The following is an 18,385-nucleotide window of genomic DNA, read 5'->3' as shown; positions in this document are numbered from 1 at the left end:
AACACACACAAACTGACTGTTACTGGCCATCAGGAACAAGCAACACACAATTTCCATTTGATTATGCTATAGAAAGTGTGGATGTTCGTGGCTCCATATTCTGAAATGGCATTGTTGTCGCACTAAATGAAGACATTTAACAGTACACACGCATACCATCAGCAAAGAGTGATAACAAACATTCACTACTTACTTTATTTTTTTTTTAAGAAAGGCATGTACAGCCACTGGGCAGTCAGGTACACCTGCCCCAGGTGAGTGCATTTTATCTGGTGCCATGCGCACTTTCTCAGACATTTGTCCTACCCGTAAACCGTTCGTCAGTTTCTGACTGTGGCACCGCTGCCGACTGGCTGTGTGATTAGAGCGGCGGAGCATTCGCAGCATGGGCCGCTGGCCAAGAGTCGGAGTTCTGCAGAAAACCCGCCGTGCCTGGCAGGAGTATGCACCGTAGCCTCCAACCATCCACCTGCGAGTCCTTTCTGATGGAGTGAGGAGTGGGTGTGGGGGGGTTTGAAAGGAGGAGTTTGAGAGGATTCGCCACCACCACATTCAGGATGCGGTTCGTTGTAAGCGTCCTTGTTTCGGGACCTCTGGGAGGCCGCTATTGATTGGCCGATCGATAGGTGCCGTCTCCCGCGCTGCCAGAGAGGTATTTCTGGTGAATAGGTGTCCTGCTGAAGGTCGAGCCTCTCCTCAAGTTTCAAATATTTGAACAGGAGTGGGAGCAACTGTGTGTGTGTGTGTGTGTGTGTGTGTGTGCTGGGATTTAATTCTCTTTCTCTCTCCCTCTTTTTTAAAAAAATTTTTTTATTGTGCATCTCTAGACCTCTCCCCCTCGGTCCTACAGTATTCATATGGATCAGTGGACTTGGTGCTGAAAAGGAAAACCCTGCCTCCTCCCAGACCATGCCACACCCACACTGTCGGGAAGCTCCACCCCCAGCCCGCAACCAGGAAGCCGGCCTCACAGAAACCTCAAGGTAGTGAACCCAGCCCTCAGTCATCTGGATCACCCCATACGTTATTCGTTATTCATACAGGGCCATAAAAAAAAGATGTGCACCTTCATTTGTCTGCAGTCCAAGAGAAACTTAAGATGTTTGTCTTTTTTTTGGTCTATGAGGTCACCGTTGAAGTCAGAATGTTCACTGGGATATTTATATCACTCATTTAGAGTATTTTCACAATCACATCTATCGTCCTGTCAAGTTCTCTTCAGCAGCAAGGTGTAAAAGCCTCTAAAAAGGTGTAAAAGTTTGCCAGAATTGCGGAAAAGCGTTGTCTGCCTAAGGCTGCACATGATTTGTTTTGACCTGACAGAAACAGCATGCCTTAGATTCAAACAACCGTAGATAAGCATGAGTTGAACACTGTCAGGGTGTTCAGAGGTTAATACCTGAAAATCCAAAAAGCACAGCACAATTAAAGAACCGCCTGAAGTCAACGGAAAGTCGTCACCTGGAGCAAAGGAGACACCGATCAGGAAGCGTTGGGTTGCAGCCTCCGCAAAGTGGCATCAGCCGACGCTGCCAAAGATTGCGACGGCTTTATTGCACCTTTTTTCTTTTTCCGTTTCCTTTCCAGTGTATGGTGCTTAACTTTAAGCCATTTTACGTTACGAGTTCAGTGTTAAGTGCTGATTGAAGTTTATCTAATGCACCGATAGTTTTCCTCAGCTCGGGTAACTCAGGTATGCTCGGCATAGCCCGGCATTCTGGAAGAGAGCCGGATTCGCTAAACCAAACGTTTCTACTTCATGTTTCTGTTGCATATAAAAAGGAGACATTTTTTATGTTCTTCAGGCTTTGTGCACAGTGTGCTCGTACACTTTTGAAGAATGTTTTTATACTTTTGTTCTGACTATGGGAGGAGATTTAAAAAGGGAAAAGATGTGCAGACAGATTACATTTCAATTAAAAAAAAAAGCTTTCCGGTGTCTGCATTATGCTGTAGGAAGCACATTTCTGATAGGTTATATTTGCTCTTCCTATGCAGCATTTTGAAGTAAAGGCCAACCTAAAGTTAGCTCGATGGCCCTGCCATCACGGTGTCAGTCTTTCAGAGCAAGAGAAGACTGGAGCAAGAGGAAGGAAGCGGCAGTATTTAGCTCAGCAACATGGTCCGCACACACACACACACACACGTCCATCGTGTTTGTAGCCTGCATGGATGTCACTGTATCCCCAGACTACAGCCCACGTGTGCACCGAGAGCGGCTGGCGAAAAATATCAAACGTACACTCATTTTTATAAGCTTTGCATGCTTGGGCTTCGTGCAGAGACTTTTGCATTGTAGGTGAAGTGTCCCTGCTCCCTTCTGCGGACGTGCATGCGTGCGCGTATGTGCGCGCGTATGTGTGAGTGTGAGACTTTACAGTTGTGCAACTGCAGCTGAATAATTTCTACTTCCTGATCACAAAGCAGGAAATCAGTCAGTCGCTGGGCCAAGTGTTCACCATTCGGTCCTCTCTTCAGGGCTCTTATTTCCGCCTCATTCCGCACGTTTTCGGTCGTGTGCACGTGGATTTGACTGTGGCGGCATGGGGACCACGTCCCTTGAGTGCGTGCGAAGGAGTGCGAGGTGTGCAGTCACTGCCTGCGTGGTCCCAGGACTGCTCTGACGCTTTCCCTGTGTGTCTCCTCTCTCTCGTGGCTGGGGGTTACACCCAGTGCCCCCTAAGCCCGCGTACCTGCAGGCTGTGGGGCAGGACCAGCGGTCAGTCCCTCCTGTGCCCCGCCGCCCACTCCCGATCCCACCGCCCAAGCCCCAAGCGCTCGCTGCGCAGAGCGTGGGCATCCTCATCGAGAAGTTTGAGAACGCCAGGTAAGAGCAGAGTGTGTGAGAGAGAGAGTGTGTTTCTTTGCTCATTAGAGATCTGAATCCAAACATAAAGCTGCTTTGTGACGTGTTCTAAAAATATATACAATTTAATGACTTGACGTGTGTGTGCGTGTGTGTGTGCGTGTGTGTGTGTTCTCATTGTGGATGATATTGCTTTGTGTGCAGATGTTGCTTGTGTTGCAGATGATGGTTTTATGATGTACAGGCCAACTCCATGCACTGGCACTGCTGTCTTTTCTGCTTGTTCCTGCTTTTTATGCTCCCCTCTCTCTCTCTCTCTCTCTCTCTCTCTCTCTGGCCAACACAATGCTCTTAATTAGTCATTCAGTCCCTAACATGGGTTCAGTACCACACTTCAGAGCTAAACCATAAGATATTAAAGTCGTTTTCAAAGACACTGTCTCAGGATTATGCTTGGAAGAGTGTTCACAAGATGTGCCAAAGGGAAAATGTAGAAGCTGAAGGTGGCTATTTAGTTTACATATGTTGTTGTAAGGATCACTCATCACAAAGAAAAATCTAGTGTACTTCCAGAATCCTGCAGTTTTTATCATGTGAATGTTTGTTGACTTGTTTGTTTGTCTGTGTGTGTTGGTTGCTTCTCAGGGTCCCGATTCTGGGAGTCCACCCTAGGAATCCCCTCCGGCCAAATCGGAGCATGGAGGCTCGTCCCCAAGAACCAGAAACCGCTGGGCTCGGCGAGCCAGGGGCGAGCGATCCTGGGAGGTCCTGCTCCACGGATGAACTGGTGCTCCGTCCCTGTGACGGGTCTGGGATTACAGAGTTACCTGCGTTGGACCGCTTGAGAATAAACTGTACGAAGGACAGGGCCAGCCAGGAAAACCTGGACATACATTGCCGCAGCAGGGACTCGGCCACCAATTTTGGTGACACGCACGGCGACCAGAGCGACCCGGACTGCAACCCCAGCAGCGCGGAGCCCGGCGGCCCGGCAGGCGGAGCCTGCGTGGAGCGTGACAGCGGAGCAGCGGAAGCCGGCGGAAAGGCGCCCAACCGTGACAGCGGGATCGACAGCCCCTCCTGCGGCGGTGACGTGGAGGCCTTCCCCAACGAGGACCCCATCGAGGAAGAGGAGAAGAACGACAGCATCGCCACAGAGACGGAGAGCGTGTCCTGCGTGGGCTCGGGCAATAAGCGGGACTCGACGCAGGATGAGGACAGTGACCTGGATGAAGGGAGCAGTGAGGAACCAGAGTGCCTGGAAAGCAAGGTAAGAATAAACACCTTTTAAAACACCTTTATCTGGTGTCTTCTAGGTGCCCTTCCACTGTTCTCTAATTGACTGTTGTATGGAATAGTTCATGTTTGCTTCAGGTTTCTGTAATAAGAATAGATGATCCAGGCTTGCTCAGGGTGAATGGTTGGAATTACAGTTACAGTAAAGCATGAGTAGATTTGAATCAGGTTCTATTTACAGTAGCGCAGCTCAGGGTGCGTCATGAGGAATAGTGTCCTGTGAGTAACAGCTGCAGCTCATGACAACTTCCTGTTTATCCCATCCAGCTTCCTCATGAAGCTGTGCTATACCTCACCTCGGTATCAGTGGACACTACAGTTACGTGTCACCTGCTGGGGTGTGTACGTGTATGCATGTGGGTTTTTGTCTGGCAAAAGGCTGTCACTGAAAGAAATTCCTTATGGATAAATGTTTGGCACTGCATATTCCATGACACTGCAAAAGGTAGAACTAACACCATCTCATTCTAAACAATTTCAGCAATAATAGACATTTATGTTTCTGGACAGATGAAGCCTGACTTTCTTACCTGGCTACTTTAAATAATAGCACGTAGCATGGGACTTTTTTTTTTGTTAGTACTGGAAGAAGAGAGTGTATAAGAGAACAAGTTATGAAAGCAGATGACTGACAGACCAAGCTTCTCTGCTTCTGCGTTGAGATGCTGGTTTGGCTGTCTTTAGGTCCTCGCTGCAGCCTTAGCATTACTGGTTTTGGCCTCGAACAGGTCGTCTTGGTCGTCACCAGTGTGCTGGTTGGTTGGTAACGTGCCATTTGCTTCATGTCATCTCATGCTTAGATGCTGGTCTCTTCCCATTTTGAGTTAAGAAGTGACAAGCTGACAAATCAGTATCAGCTCGTGTGCCTTTCTCACACGCTCTCTCTTTAACTCTCGTTCCATCTGTCTCTATCTATCAATTTATCTACATGTAGGTGCCTAGTTAGCTGTCTCTATGCCCATCTGTCTGCCTACAAGTACATTTAAGCATTGCCTGAAGCATTATGAAAATACAGAACAATGAACTCTAAGCCGCCATAGGAAGAGTCTGCGCAGGGACACTTTTACAGGTACCGGAACGAACGTCCTCGGCTGACATTCAAAACACAGAAGCCGTTTTCAGAGCAAGCCCTAGCGGCGCGCTGGTCCTGGGTCCGTTTCCCCTGAGGCTACAGGACACGAAGGCAGTATGCGAGTTGCACTTGAGATGAATTCGATTGATGGAGGTCTTTTAGACTGCCAGGGACACCGCTGTCCTGTTACAGGGTTGAGGGATCGACTTAAGGAATCTGATCCGCACACGACCTGCGTGCGCACACAGTGGTGATATTGGTTGCTATTCCAAGTCTAAGCACATAAGATCTTCCTGTAAAAAGACCTGCTAAATATTGTATTAAACAGAGAGAGGCTCACTCAGAAAGATGAGTTAGAGCGAGGAAGTGAGTGAGAGACAGACAGACAGACACAGACAGACACACACAGACAGACCGCCCGACACACACACACACACACACACACACACACACACACACACACACACACACACACACACACACACACACAAAGACTGTGGGTGTGTTAATGGTTTTACTAAGCCCAGGTGTGTCGGGGAGCTTAACTACTCTGTTTCCTATCCTGTCTGAAGAAAACACCCCAAGCATAAACACCGACACATAGACACATACATACACATGAAACACACCCTAATGACTGGATACACACGAACTAATAGCAGTATGCTGGCGTGTGTCTGTCTGTACCTCCCCTCTTCACACACACATGCACACACCTTTTCCTTAGTTGTTTTTTTTCCAGTTAATTGCCAGAGAACACCCATTTGCAAATGCTAGCAACGCCTCTCCTGTTTCCTGATGGCCTGGGCCGTGACTACCTATGACTGTGACTGACTACGGTTTCTCAGAGGAACTGAGTGCGTGTCCGTCCGTGTGCACGCACGCGTCTCTGTGTTTGTGTGTGAGCGAAAGGGAGAAAGAGACAGCTGACATGTTGATGGGTTTTTTTTTAATGACTCTACTGTCAAACAGGATGTGGGCAAGAGCTTTGCGCGTTACACAAGGACCAGAGAGAGAGGGAAAGAGGCTGAAGATAGCAATGAGGACAGAGCGGGAAGAGATAGCGAGACAGAACATGAACCCCATTGCAATCTGACCCATGCTTCCGAGAGAGCCTCGCAGCTTGATGCGTCGTCGTCGCGTTGTTGGATGTGTCTGCCCATGCAGTCGCTTCCATGCCTCTTGCTGTTTCCTGACGCGCCCCCTGCCTCGTGTGCACGTACGAGTGTGTGTGCACCAGCATCACGGCTTTAAAGTCCCTGACACGTTTCTTCTTGCAGAGATGACCATGCTATGCACCAATCTGTGCCCTCCATTTAATAAGTGAACGGTTTATTTAGAATCCGTAGTGCAGAGATTCATTTTAGTCGACAGCCCGAGAGAGGACATGTAATGTAAGGGAACAACTTTACCTTATAATAAATGCATACAATTCTCACTTGGTCTTGGTTAAAGGCATGGCAGCAGTTCTTAACATGCAAATGCTAACACATGTTTTCTTTACTCAAAAAAACAACATGAAGATCTCTGTCTGTCTCAGGGCCTGCAGTCTGAGTCTCAGAAGCTCTTTAACATTGCTAAAGAACTTCTCCACACAGAGGAAGCATATGTTAAAAGACTCAACCTCTTGGACCAGGTATCAGACACACACACACACACACACACACACACACACACACACACACACACACACACACACACACACACACACACACTTTTGTGCACCCCACACACACACACACACACACACACACACACACACACTATGTAATTGATTTTTGTCTGACAAAAATAAGCAGGTAATTTGAGTGCTCTTCACCATCAGCAAGGTGGGGACCAGGATCGACTAAGATCGAATAGATCCTGCACATATACCAATATATAAACATACAGCCAGCGTAATAATTGTAGCTGTGTCTATTTCTTACACACACAACTTCCTTTTTTCACTTTGTACTTCTGCTCAAATTGGTCTCCATCTGTAACATATTACATATTCATTCTTCAGACACGACAAGTGAAATTAACATTTCCATTATAGAAATGAATGGATCCAAAAGAAATATACAAATGTTATCAGTGGTGTTATCAGTGTTATCAGTCACTACCTACACAAATGTTGGGCTTACATTCCCATATCAGTTACAAGGTTTTCTATAAGATTGACCAAGGTGAAGGAGCCTTTCCCAAGCTCAGCTTTACTTCTGGGCCTTTGGAATAAGACCTGGATGTAAATATTATTCAAACCCGCATGCTGCAGTGTCATGAGCGATTGAAGAAATTGTAGGTCTTCAACGTGGAGGACTGAATAAACCCTTCACGTCCTCAGTCATGCTGAAAAGGAATCTCACACACTGCACAGTGGTAGTTCACGGGTTAAGGTACTTGACTAGTAATCAGAAGGTTGCTGGTTCAAGTCCCACCACTGCCAAGTTGTCACTGTTGTGCCCCTGAGCAAGACCCTTAACCCTCAATTGCTCAAGTTGTATTCCGTTAGAATTTTAAGTCACTTTGGATAAACGCGTCAGCTGAATGCGGTAATTGTAAATAATAGCGCTCTTCGCACTGGACACTTCTCTAACGGAGGAATGCGGAAAGGGAACAAAGGATGTTCAGTTTCTAAAACACCTGTTTGATGAGAAATGTGTAAGCACCTTAAGGTCATGCTCATCTTGTTTCAATCAGTTCCATTTGAGTTATATAGAACTTTTTACAATACACTTTATCCCCAAGAAGCTTTGCAGTGGGGGGGACCGAACTCCGAAGGAAAGCCCTCCTCCGTTGGGCAATCCTGGATAAGCCTTAGAAGCACACTTGCTTGGCTGGACCGCGGCTTTTAAAAAGACATTAGCTTCAGACTAACTGGCAGCTATCTCATTTATTACCTAAATCTCGTCGGCTACCGTTTCTCTGTGGTTTGTTTTAAAAAATGGTCAATGCAAGGATTCACAATTCAAACCAGAAAACCACAAGCTGGTCATCGGTAGTAACAATGTGGATCTGTGGATGAGGAGTGGGTGGCTCACCGCTGTGCTGGGAAGAAGTGTAGGGTGTTTTAGGACCATTATTAGCTTTCACCGCACCGATTATAGCTGCAAACATATAGTGAGTTTAGATTTGTTCTTAATTTGTTGGCACACGAGTTCTGGGTTTGTGTATAAAGGTATGCATGTTCTACTGTTCATGTCACTTGTCTGATTACAACTTGTGAACACATTAGGACAGGTGTGTTTCATCTCTCATTCTTCTTTCTTTCTGTAGGTGTTCTGTACAAAGCTGACAGAGGCAGGTATTAATCAAGAAGTGATCACAGGTATTTTCTCAAACATCTCCTCAATCTACTGCTTCCATCACCAGTTCCTGCTGCCAGAACTACAGATGCGTATAACACAAGAGTGGTGAGAGTTCTCTCTCTCTTTGTGAAAAGCACATAAATATATAGATTTGTGAAGGGTAGGCATTACCATGAATGCTTTGTTTGTGAAATTCATTTTTGTGGTTACCTCTTTTTTTGTAATTGCTGTGAGTGTACATGTCTGTGAGTGTGTGATGGGCAAGATTATCAGATGTTCTCAGTTCACACCAGGGGATTTCATAGCTATCTCATTTACAGTATGACTTATATAGTGTGTGTGTGTGTGTTACAGGAACACAAATCCACGAATAGGGGACATCTTACAGAAATTGGCTCCATTTATGAAGATGTATGGAGAGTATGTGAAAAACTTTGATCGGGCCATGGACCTGGTTAACACGTGGACCCAAAGATCGACCCAGTTCAAAAGTGTGGTGCAGAATATCCAGGTTGGAGTTTATGTATGCATGACAACAAGCCCATTCATGAGCTAGAAAGAGAGAATGGATGGGGCTATGGAAACAAAAACATGTTTGTATTTAAAGAATAAATAAGGTTTCTTATCCAGCAAGTTAATTCTGAAAATAATATCCTCCTTTAGCAGTTTTCTATTATTATATAAAGTTGTAAACATTGTTCATATATTCAATTTGCTTCTGAATCCTATGCAAGTAAACAGATGTGCAAATGTGATATAAATCAACATAAATCAAGGGGTTCGGGACACACTGACCAGCTCCACCCAGTAGGACCTGCTGTTTTGTATGTTTTTGAGGCCTCAGAAGGTAGCTAGTTTAAATCCTCATTTGCCAAGGATTAAGGAGGTTGTATTTTTGGGGACAGTGGCTTACATGTGTGAGGGAATGACCTATTACAGTGGGAATGGATCAAGTTTGAAGTTCCTAAACCAATCCAGTGCTTTGGGAAGGCGGAGCTCCGAGCCAGAGCAGTGAGCACCAGGTGTGTTATCGAGGACCAGTACCTGTTGATGCCCATTCAGTACAAAATGCTAGGTTAGACATGAGAAGAAAAGGCATCTGAGCCGCTTCTGTAACAAGCTGGTTTTTTGGGCAATATAATGCAAAAAGATGGAACGTGGGCCATATGATTTAACAATAGCCACCTGAAGGATAATAATAACATAATACAAGTAGCTGGGTGTCCAGCAAAACGCGTGTAGCTGTGGTATCAGCTGTGTGGAAACAGTTCTCACTAAAGGAGAAGTCATGGCATACTGTTGACTGTGCATTTGTTCTTGTAGCATTAGTCAGGGAAGTCTGAGCACTTCGAGGACTTCGTTTTAAAGGAAGTGCTTCAGTTCAAAATGACTTTTTTTTAAATAATTTTTTTCAAGCATCATTCTTTTTCTAGAGAAATATTGAACTGGTATTTCTATCATCTGGTTCTCAAGCTTTTGGTAAAGGTACCGGAAAAGAAAAAGGGTTATTGACCCATCGCTAATGTGAAGTGTTTCCAGTGGCCTTTGTGCTTTGATAACATCTTGAATCGATCAAAAGGAATGAAACGGTATTTCCTTAAACATCTGTTCAGAAGCTTGAACATTATTGATAGTTGGAGCAAACCTAGTTCTGGTTCTCCCAGTGCTATGGAGCGTTCTCCAGTTAAAGGTGCGGAGGCTGGGTGATGGCAGGGAGCCGGCGTAGAGGGGAAGTCCCTGCCGTTGGCCTTGCTGGGCAGACGATTTTGTGTTCAACAGTGACTCTTGTGCATGGGCTCCCCATTACAAGATCACATCTGGCTCTGCTAGACTAGTGCAAAAATAACTTCAAGAAATCAGTGGCCTATCATCCTGTAGGTGTTTCGTGCACTTTAAAGGGACAGTGTTTAGCTCCTGTCTAATGCATCAAGGCTGAGGAGTGCTGGTACTGCGCTTGCTATCTGCTAAAATATGCATTCACACTACTACTGTTGGACCCATCAGGTCATTGACACGTTTGCTCAGTTTTGCTGCTTTGGCAGGAGAAGACTCATGTGTGTGCATGCATGTGTTTGTGCGTGTGTGTGTCGGCCTGCAGAAGCAGGATGTGTGCGGTAACTTGACACTGCAGCATCACATGCTCGAGCCAGTGCAGCGCATCCCTCGCTATGAGCTCCTCCTCAAAGACTACCTGAAGAAGCTTCCCAATGACGCACTAGACAGGAAGGACACAGAGAGTAAGTTAGCCAATCATATGCACCCTTTCTTTTTGTCACTGGCTAGCAAGTACATTACGTCCAGCGCTCTTTTTGTCATGTGTGTTCGTGGGTGTGTGTGTGTGGGGGTGTGTGCATGCTTGTATAACCCCAATTTCAACCCGTAAAACCCCCCTACACCATCCTCTTTTGGGAATAAATTTGCCCATTTAAGGATAATAAAGTGTACCTTTATCTTGTCACACTGGCTTAACTTCTTTGCTATAAAAGTGTATCCTTACTTTAAAGGGCACACTGGTAAATTTGCCATTAAGTCTATGTACAGGGTGTTTGACACCCCAGCTTTACCATTTGTAGTTTGCTGCCAAAATATGCTGAAGGTCAAATGACCGACCCAGTGAGGGTTAAATGTTTGCTAGAATGATCTTATAGCCATAAAAGGTGATTCCATTCAGAGCATTTTTCACAGTGTTTATGTCTGTGTCTACTGTCAAGTCTTCCAGGTGGTGTAAAAACTCTCTCTGCATCCATTTTTTTTAACCTCACCCCCCCCCCCCCATGCAGGGTGTGTGTGTTGGCTGGGTGTATGTGTGCAGAAACACTGTGGTGTTTCTGCCTTAAGTATAGTGTGTGTGTGTGTGTGTGTGTGTGTGTGTGTGTGTGTGTGTGTGTGTGTGTGTGTACTCACACTCTCTCTCTCCTCTCTATCTATCTCTCTATCTGTGTGTGTGTGTGTGTGTGTGTGTGTGTGTGTGTGTGTGTGTGTGTACTCACACTCTCTCTCTCCTCTCTATCTATCTCTCTATCTATCTGTGTGTGTGTGTGTGTACTCACACTCTCTCTCTCCTCTCTATCTATCTCTCTATCTATCTGTGTGTGTGTGTGTGTACTCACACTCTCTCTCTCCTCTCTATCTATCTCTCTATCTATCTGTGTGTGTGTGTGTGTGTGTGTGTGTGTGTGTGTGTGTGTGTGTGTGTGTGTGTGTGTATGTATATATATATGTATGTGTGTGTGTGTGTGTGTGTGTGTGTGTGTGTGTGTGTGTATATATGTGTGTGTCTGTGCACGTGACCTTTTTCTCTGCATCTCCCTCAGAGGCTCTGGATTTGATCTCCACAGCAGCTAACCATTCTAATGCCGCCATCAGAAAGATGGTAAGTGTAGCAGCTTCTAGTCTACAAAAGCCTTGTCTACGACTGACAGACAGGATGTATTGCTTCCACTTCCTGTCTGTGTTGACAGATATTCTCTTGTGTAAATGCCTCTGTCACTTTTTTACTTCTTCTCCTTCTTTCACGTTGTTTTCTCCTTTTGCTTAGAATTATTTTTCTTCTATGGTTTTTGTTTGTTTTTGTTTTTTTTTTTTACAGTTTCATATCTATAAGATTTTAGAGTACACAAGGTTTTCAGAGAAATGTATGTATGTATGTATGTATGTATAAGGTGTACACAATCAGAACCAATAGAAACAACATGGAACATATGAATAAATGTATAAATGTGTACTTTATAGCCACAGTAATGTGTGTGGATGTAGCCATTTCGAACTAATTTATGGCCAAAGGTTAATGGCCAACCTGTGTACATTTGTCATGTCAGTCAAGATATAAAAAATCTTACCTAAACAGTGAACGTTTTAATATTTCCAAAACCTGCCACCTCTTCTATAACATTTTGTTTCATCTATGTCTGTCTGTGCATGTGTGCATGCGTGTGCATATATGTGTGTGTGTGTGTGTGTGTGTGTGTGTGTGCGTGTATGTGTAGGAGAAGATGCACAAATTGTTGGAGGTTTATGAGCGATTGGATGGTGAGGAAGACATTGTTAATCCAGCCAATGAACTTATTAAAGAAGGCCATATAAAGAAGATGTCTGCTAAAAATGGCACCGCTCAGGACAGATACCTCTACCTGGTGAGTCTGTACCTCTAGGAATTCGAATCCCAGAGCCAAACCCCGTGAGGACGATCCATGTGAATCAGAAACATGATCCTAAAGTTTCAGTGTGATAATTGTATGAATTCAGATGAATAAATCAAGAATCTTCGGCCGTGGGGTTAAAATAGGTCTTACGCTAAAGGTTTGTCACTGTGTGCTGCAGTTTGTCATTTAGGGGTGTGTGTGTGTGTGTGTGTGTCCTCTCCACAGTTCAATAACATGTTGCTGTACTGTGTGCCCAAGCTGAGACTGATGGGACAGAAGCTTAGCGTACGAGAGAGGATTGACATCACAGGCCTGGAGGTATACTGCAGGATGGGAGTGTTTGGGGGGGGTTTGTGTTGGAGCTGAGAGAGTAAACTAATGAATCACTGTTTTTTATTTTAGGTTCAGGAGAATGTTAAACTGAACCTCCCTTTCACTTTCACCATTACTGGAAAGCAACGCTCTCTCGAACTGCAGGCCAGGTTTGTGTGTGTGTAAATGGGGGTGGGCTGTGCACATCTGGGCATGCTATTGAAAAAACAAAAGGAACACTTGTATGAAACTTTTCAGGTACATGTTAGTAAATGCCAGTTCCTATTGTGACATGCTGTCAACAACTATGGCTTTTTTGTTAATTTATTTTTTGTGGTATTATAATAGTTACTCTGGTTGTAAATATAGGTTCTGTATTTCGTTCGAATGTGTTTGATCGTTGATTTTAATCATTTTGGTCCTTTTTATAGAACTGCTGAAGAAAAGGAGGATTGGATACAGGTAAGCCTCTTAATTGCACTGAAGGTAGGGAGGGAGAGTGTTTGCTAGTGCTGTGAGTGGTTTTGGTAAAATAATGGAATATCCACACAAAATACAGATACACAGAGACACAAACAGCCAAGCTCGTTAGGATATTGTGGTTAGGACAAAATTCCCAGGACATCAACGCAGGCATACACGAGAAGTCATTGCGTGAACTACACACACAATGAAGTTGTGGTGTTTTATATGAATGCAAGAGGCAGTTGGGCTGGCTGTACTGAACAAAGTAGCTTTGTCCTTTGGCCAATAGAAACTCCAGCTACCTCTCTCTCCTCTGGCTCTCTCCATCCTTCTAGGTGATCACAGCCACCATCGAAAAGCATAAACAGAACAGCGAAACATTTAACAAAGCCTTCAACAGCTCCTTATCCCGTGACGAGGAACACACACCGGACTCCCCGGTAAAATCACCTCTCATTCTCGGCTTCCTCTCCCTTGGCTGGATGAGTAAATGCATCTCAGTCCGAGTTTGTGTGCACCGCGCGTCTCTGATTATACAGACGTTTCATAGTCTGTGCTTCCAGTTGTTTTCGTCATTCTCTGTTTACTAAAAACAATTATTTATCATCATGCACTTTAGCTAATGAAAGAATTTGGGTCCTTTGTAAAACGCAGTCTGTGTGTGTGTGCGCGTCTGTGCATTTTTATAAAGAGCCACATGACCTACTAAACACAAATGTGTTTTATGTTTGTTTATTCTACTGCTAGGTTCTTGCCGTCTTCCATTGTCACAGTTCTAAGCATGACTTTCTTGTTCTGCACAGGGACTGTGGAATAATGTATTAGTAGATTCAGACGGTGGTGTACATGAGCGGGTGAGTGGACATACCTGTGCAATTAACATCTTCATACATTTAATGTAGGTCTTGCATGCTTATTGGCTGTCATAGGGCTGGATTATTAGGGACAGAAATCCTTTACTGTATTGGCATGCTAGGTTAAGATGTCTGTCTGTGTGTGTGTCTGTGTGTGTGTTCATTCTTTAGAGGAGTTCAAAGAAGAGAGACAAGGAGAAGGAGACCTGTAAGGGCTGTAATGACTCCTTCCACTTCACCAAGCGAAAGCACCATTGCAAGAACTGTGGAGCGGTCAGTATGTGTGGGTGGGTTTGTTGGTGGGGGGCATTGATGTAGTTCAGGCTGCTCTGTTATGATGAATTTATACCTTTTTTGGGGGGGTTGATTTTTCATTTCTCTTAGTTTTATGTTCAGTACCATATTCCATTTATAAATCAAATTCAGTGTGATGAACTGAAACCCACTCTGGAAGTCAAATCCAGTTAAGACGCTGTGGTACTTATTATACTGTGTGTGTGCTGAAAACACAAGCAATGTTGGGGCCCTGATTAGTATAAAGTCATAACTTCACAAATCAAGCCGGCAGTTGAAGTGCTTTTGTAACGCTCGCGTTTCATTTGTTTTTTGTTTTTTTCCTTCTCTCTGCTGCCCTCTGTAGGCTATCTGTGGTAAATGCTCCAAGGTGGCCGAGAGCAAGAACACACGCATGTGTAGACCGTGTTATGAGGCCCTGTTAGGACCCGAAGGGCCTCCAGATGGCACTACTGAGCCAAAGAAAAAAGCAGTTACTGAGGTGAACCCCTAACCTAATCAAAGGCCCGACGCATTCATCTTTGGTGAGGTTTTGGTAAACATGCCCCAAGAGTGCCAGGAAAAGTACTTTCCTCTCAGTTTTTATTTTGCACTTATTAGTGAATTATGACTAAAAACAGGACTATTGTCAAATTATCTGCAGTATGAGCACATGCAGATTTCCCCCAGACATATGCGCTTAAACTACTATTCGCGTAAACTCTTACTCATATAAACCACTAGTCACACAAACATCTACTTGCAAATGCACCTCCCACACCTTTTTTAAGTGCATCTGTGGTGCACTTGTTTTCTGTTGTACAATAGCAGAGAGCATACTATGAGTAGATAAGCAAACAAATCGTGATTAAACACTCACACGGCCAATTCTTTCACAAAGCACCCCACCAAATGTGGCACAACTTCATGAATGTACATATATAAAATATATGAATTCTTTGCTACAGTTTTCACGCACTACATGAGTTAGAACATGCACAGAACACAAGGCTCTCACTTTTTTTGTGCAATTTTGATTTCTCTGCACTGCAAGTGGGATTCAGACCTCTGTGGGGAGCCACCATTGGATTTCAAGTCCGGCACCTTAACCTCTCGAGTGTGCACGACCTGATACTGTGTGTCTGACCTCCGTGTGGTGCGGGCCTGTTTTGCAGAAGCAGCTCTCCGTGATGCGGGATAGCTGGGTACTGTGCAGCCATCTCCTGGTTCAGGAAAAAGGAAAGAGCTGGACCAAGACCTGGGCAGCCATCACCAAATCAGAACCACTAGTACTTTACCTACACACCAACAGCCAGGTTGTGTGTGTGTGTGTGTGTGTGTGTGTGTGTGTGTGTGTGTGTGTGTGTGTGTGTGTACTGGGTAGCGCATCTCCTGTGGGACAGTGCGGTTCACTCCCCTTTTGTGTTAGTACGCTACACTTGGTCAAGTGTCCTGGGGCAGGACTCCTAACATTACATTCACCTGTGTAACATGGTTGAAACTGTAAGTTGCTCTGGATAAGAGCCTCTGCCAAATGCATTTACATGTATGTGTGTGCCCCTACTCCTTTAAGGAGACTGAGGTCAAGCGGTTTATCCTGACCAGAGCTTGACTGACTTATCCAACTCTGTTGGTTTTTTTGTATCTCATCAGTTTCAATGTCTGTATTGTTTATTTCTCTCTTCCTTCTGCTGTTTTATTACAAAACCATCAAAAAAAGATTAAAGACAATGTCCCATAGTTTTCAGTAGTGGGGGACAGTTCTGCGTACACGTTCTCCTCAGTAATTATGAGCCTGTGCGCCTGCCCATACACAACACATGCACTGCTCTATATAAATATACTTCATTGTGTATGTTCGTAAGTGAAATCATCAGTTAGCCTGATTAGGACTCAAACAGTAGTAATACAGACAAATCCAAACTCATCCACTGTAATTTATATTATAGTTCACTGAAAATATTGCTTTGTGTCCAGGTTACAGCTTTTTTGAAAGTATCATCTGATTCTGCTTTCTTATAAAGTTCATATGGCGATCAGTTTAACATTACTTGCTACAGTGTGGCAGGGATTTGGTGAAATAATGTTTTTAGGAATCTAAGTCCTTGGCTGTTTGCATCTTTTTTAATGGAATAGTTGCCATCCAGTATATGTATATTCAACCAGTGTTTTTATTTATGTTTGACTATAGACATATTTTTACTAATGTAACAGTAACAGCCTAACATGAATTATGAATTGCTGCGTTTTCTGTATCCTAAATGTTTGAGCCCAAATCCAGTGAATATGATTGGTTTTGTATCTGATCAAATGGTTGCGTTTATCATGTATCAACAGGACACACGTGCTGCACGGATGATCCCTCTTCCCGGTTATGAGGTCAGCACATCGTTATCACCTTCAGAGAAATCAGAGGGGAAACATGTGTTCAAGCTCAGTCACTCCCAGCATTCACTGCTGTTCAGCGCTCAGGATTCAGAATTAATGGCCAAGTGGGTTGAGCTTCTTTCCCTTGCTACAAAAGGTGAGGTCTCAGACACATCAGACAACCCGACAGAGCCCCAGAAGAACCAATGAGGCAAGCTGCCGCAGGACATTAGAGCCCTCCCCTGCCCCTGGAACCATGTCTTTTGTACAGAACGTGTTACTTGAATTCACATCATCTTCAGCACTTTTCCTTTTTTAAAAAAAAAACAAAAAAACGTTTTTAGTTCCTCCTTCATCTCTATTTTGCCCCTTTCACAAAATCACAGGATGCACATGCGCACACACAGCTTCGCACCAGTACACACACTGTTTGAACACGTCTTCCACTGTTGTGCTGTTGTAAAGCCATGTCTCGATGCACTATTATTTCCTTTCCGAGAAGACTTGTTCAGAGGGTTTTTTGTTTTTGTTTTTGTTTTTTTTTGTATTACAGTGGCTGTTGTTGATTTCTATGAAAGATTATAGGATGGATGTTTTTACCATTTTTTAAGGCTGTTTGTAAATGACATGATTATTTCAGAAGCATTAAGTTATCTTTCAAATGTAAAAGAAGGAGCTCCATTTTAAATAAAGAACGTGGAGGGTTATGGCTGTTCAGAGCCTGATCTCCTCCTCCGAATAGTTTCTCTCCTACATGGTTTTCCCCCCCCCATTTGTGCCAACGTACAGCCCAAACCCCTGGTACTGCGGCTAGAGAACCAGTACTGTAGAGTAAGTGCTCCATTCCCTGGCTTGCACCATGAAATGCAACTCATGGGTCCTTCTGAGAACTCGATGAACTTGGGTGTCTACGTGTTTGTAACATTCCCTATTTACATGTCATGCTTTTAAATATTCTGCAAGCTATTTGTCAAGAACCAGTATTACTATCTTAGGGTGTTTTTTTACCAGAAATGTTCGCAAAAGGAAATGTCTCTAGAATATCACTTAATAAAAGAACATCTGGGCTCCACGTATCACATGGGAATGTTAGTTTATGTATGTATGTATTTATTTATTTCCCTGTGCTATGTCATCTTTTTCATTTTGTTGTCATCTGAGTTTGATCTATTTTTGGCAACAGAGGGTAACAGAACACGGCAACATGGAGAACATTTTTAGTGTTTATCTTCTTTGTAAATTGTTGGTGGAAGAAATGGCTTAGTGTTGCCAGTCAGTATTTCCTATGGTTTAGTTGATATCTACACAAAGGGAAATCAATTGGAAGCATCAGTTTTGATCTTTTGTATTTTACAGTGGGTTGTCTGAGCTTATCATTATACGCCCCAATATTAAATCAAGTGTGTGTGTGTGTGTGTGTTTTCTCAGTGCTGCGGTGTTTCAGATATGTGGTTAGACTTACAATTACAGAGCGATCTACACACAGGTGTTAAAAGGAACGGAAA

General features: G+C 44.1%; 1 protein-coding gene across 5 annotated transcripts in view; it reads left to right on the top strand.

The window, feature by feature from the left end:
* The window catches only part of fgd (faciogenital dysplasia), a 38,453-nt gene extending 20,497 nt beyond the window's left edge, over positions 1-17,956 (top strand). For 4 of the 5 annotated variants that reach the window (XM_027015021.3, XM_081703212.1, XM_027015020.3 and 1 more), the window contains 18 exons: positions 828-983; positions 2,674-2,827; positions 3,452-4,076; positions 6,715-6,810; positions 8,436-8,572; positions 8,822-8,978; positions 10,566-10,704; positions 11,782-11,840; positions 12,454-12,600; positions 12,835-12,927; positions 13,012-13,091; positions 13,353-13,383; positions 13,722-13,826; positions 14,190-14,240; positions 14,412-14,513; positions 14,881-15,015; positions 15,689-15,829; positions 16,851-17,956. In XM_027015021.3, the coding sequence (XP_026870822.2) occupies positions 828-983; positions 2,674-2,827; positions 3,452-4,076; positions 6,715-6,810; positions 8,436-8,572; positions 8,822-8,978; positions 10,566-10,704; positions 11,782-11,840; positions 12,454-12,600; positions 12,835-12,927; positions 13,012-13,091; positions 13,353-13,383; positions 13,722-13,826; positions 14,190-14,240; positions 14,412-14,513; positions 14,881-15,015; positions 15,689-15,829; positions 16,851-17,090 (2,648 nt within the window). In that variant the 3' untranslated portion in view covers positions 17,091-17,956. The remainder of the gene's footprint in view (positions 1-827; positions 984-2,673; positions 2,828-3,451; positions 4,077-6,714; positions 6,811-8,435; positions 8,573-8,821; positions 8,979-10,565; positions 10,705-11,781; positions 11,841-12,453; positions 12,601-12,834; positions 12,928-13,011; positions 13,092-13,352; positions 13,384-13,721; positions 13,827-14,189; positions 14,241-14,411; positions 14,514-14,880; positions 15,016-15,688; positions 15,830-16,850) is intronic. The other variant, XM_081703214.1, reaches the window with a different exon arrangement.
* Positions 17,957-18,385: the final 429 nt, after the last annotated feature.

This window comes from Electrophorus electricus, chromosome 20, assembly GCF_041902795.1.
Source record: "Electrophorus electricus isolate QZ-2024a chromosome 20, ASM4190279v1, whole genome shotgun sequence".
Taxonomy (NCBI): domain Eukaryota; kingdom Metazoa; phylum Chordata; class Actinopteri; order Gymnotiformes; family Gymnotidae; genus Electrophorus; species Electrophorus electricus.
The sequence above is the reverse complement of the archived record's forward strand: the minus strand, read 5'-3'. Positions and strand labels throughout refer to the sequence as shown.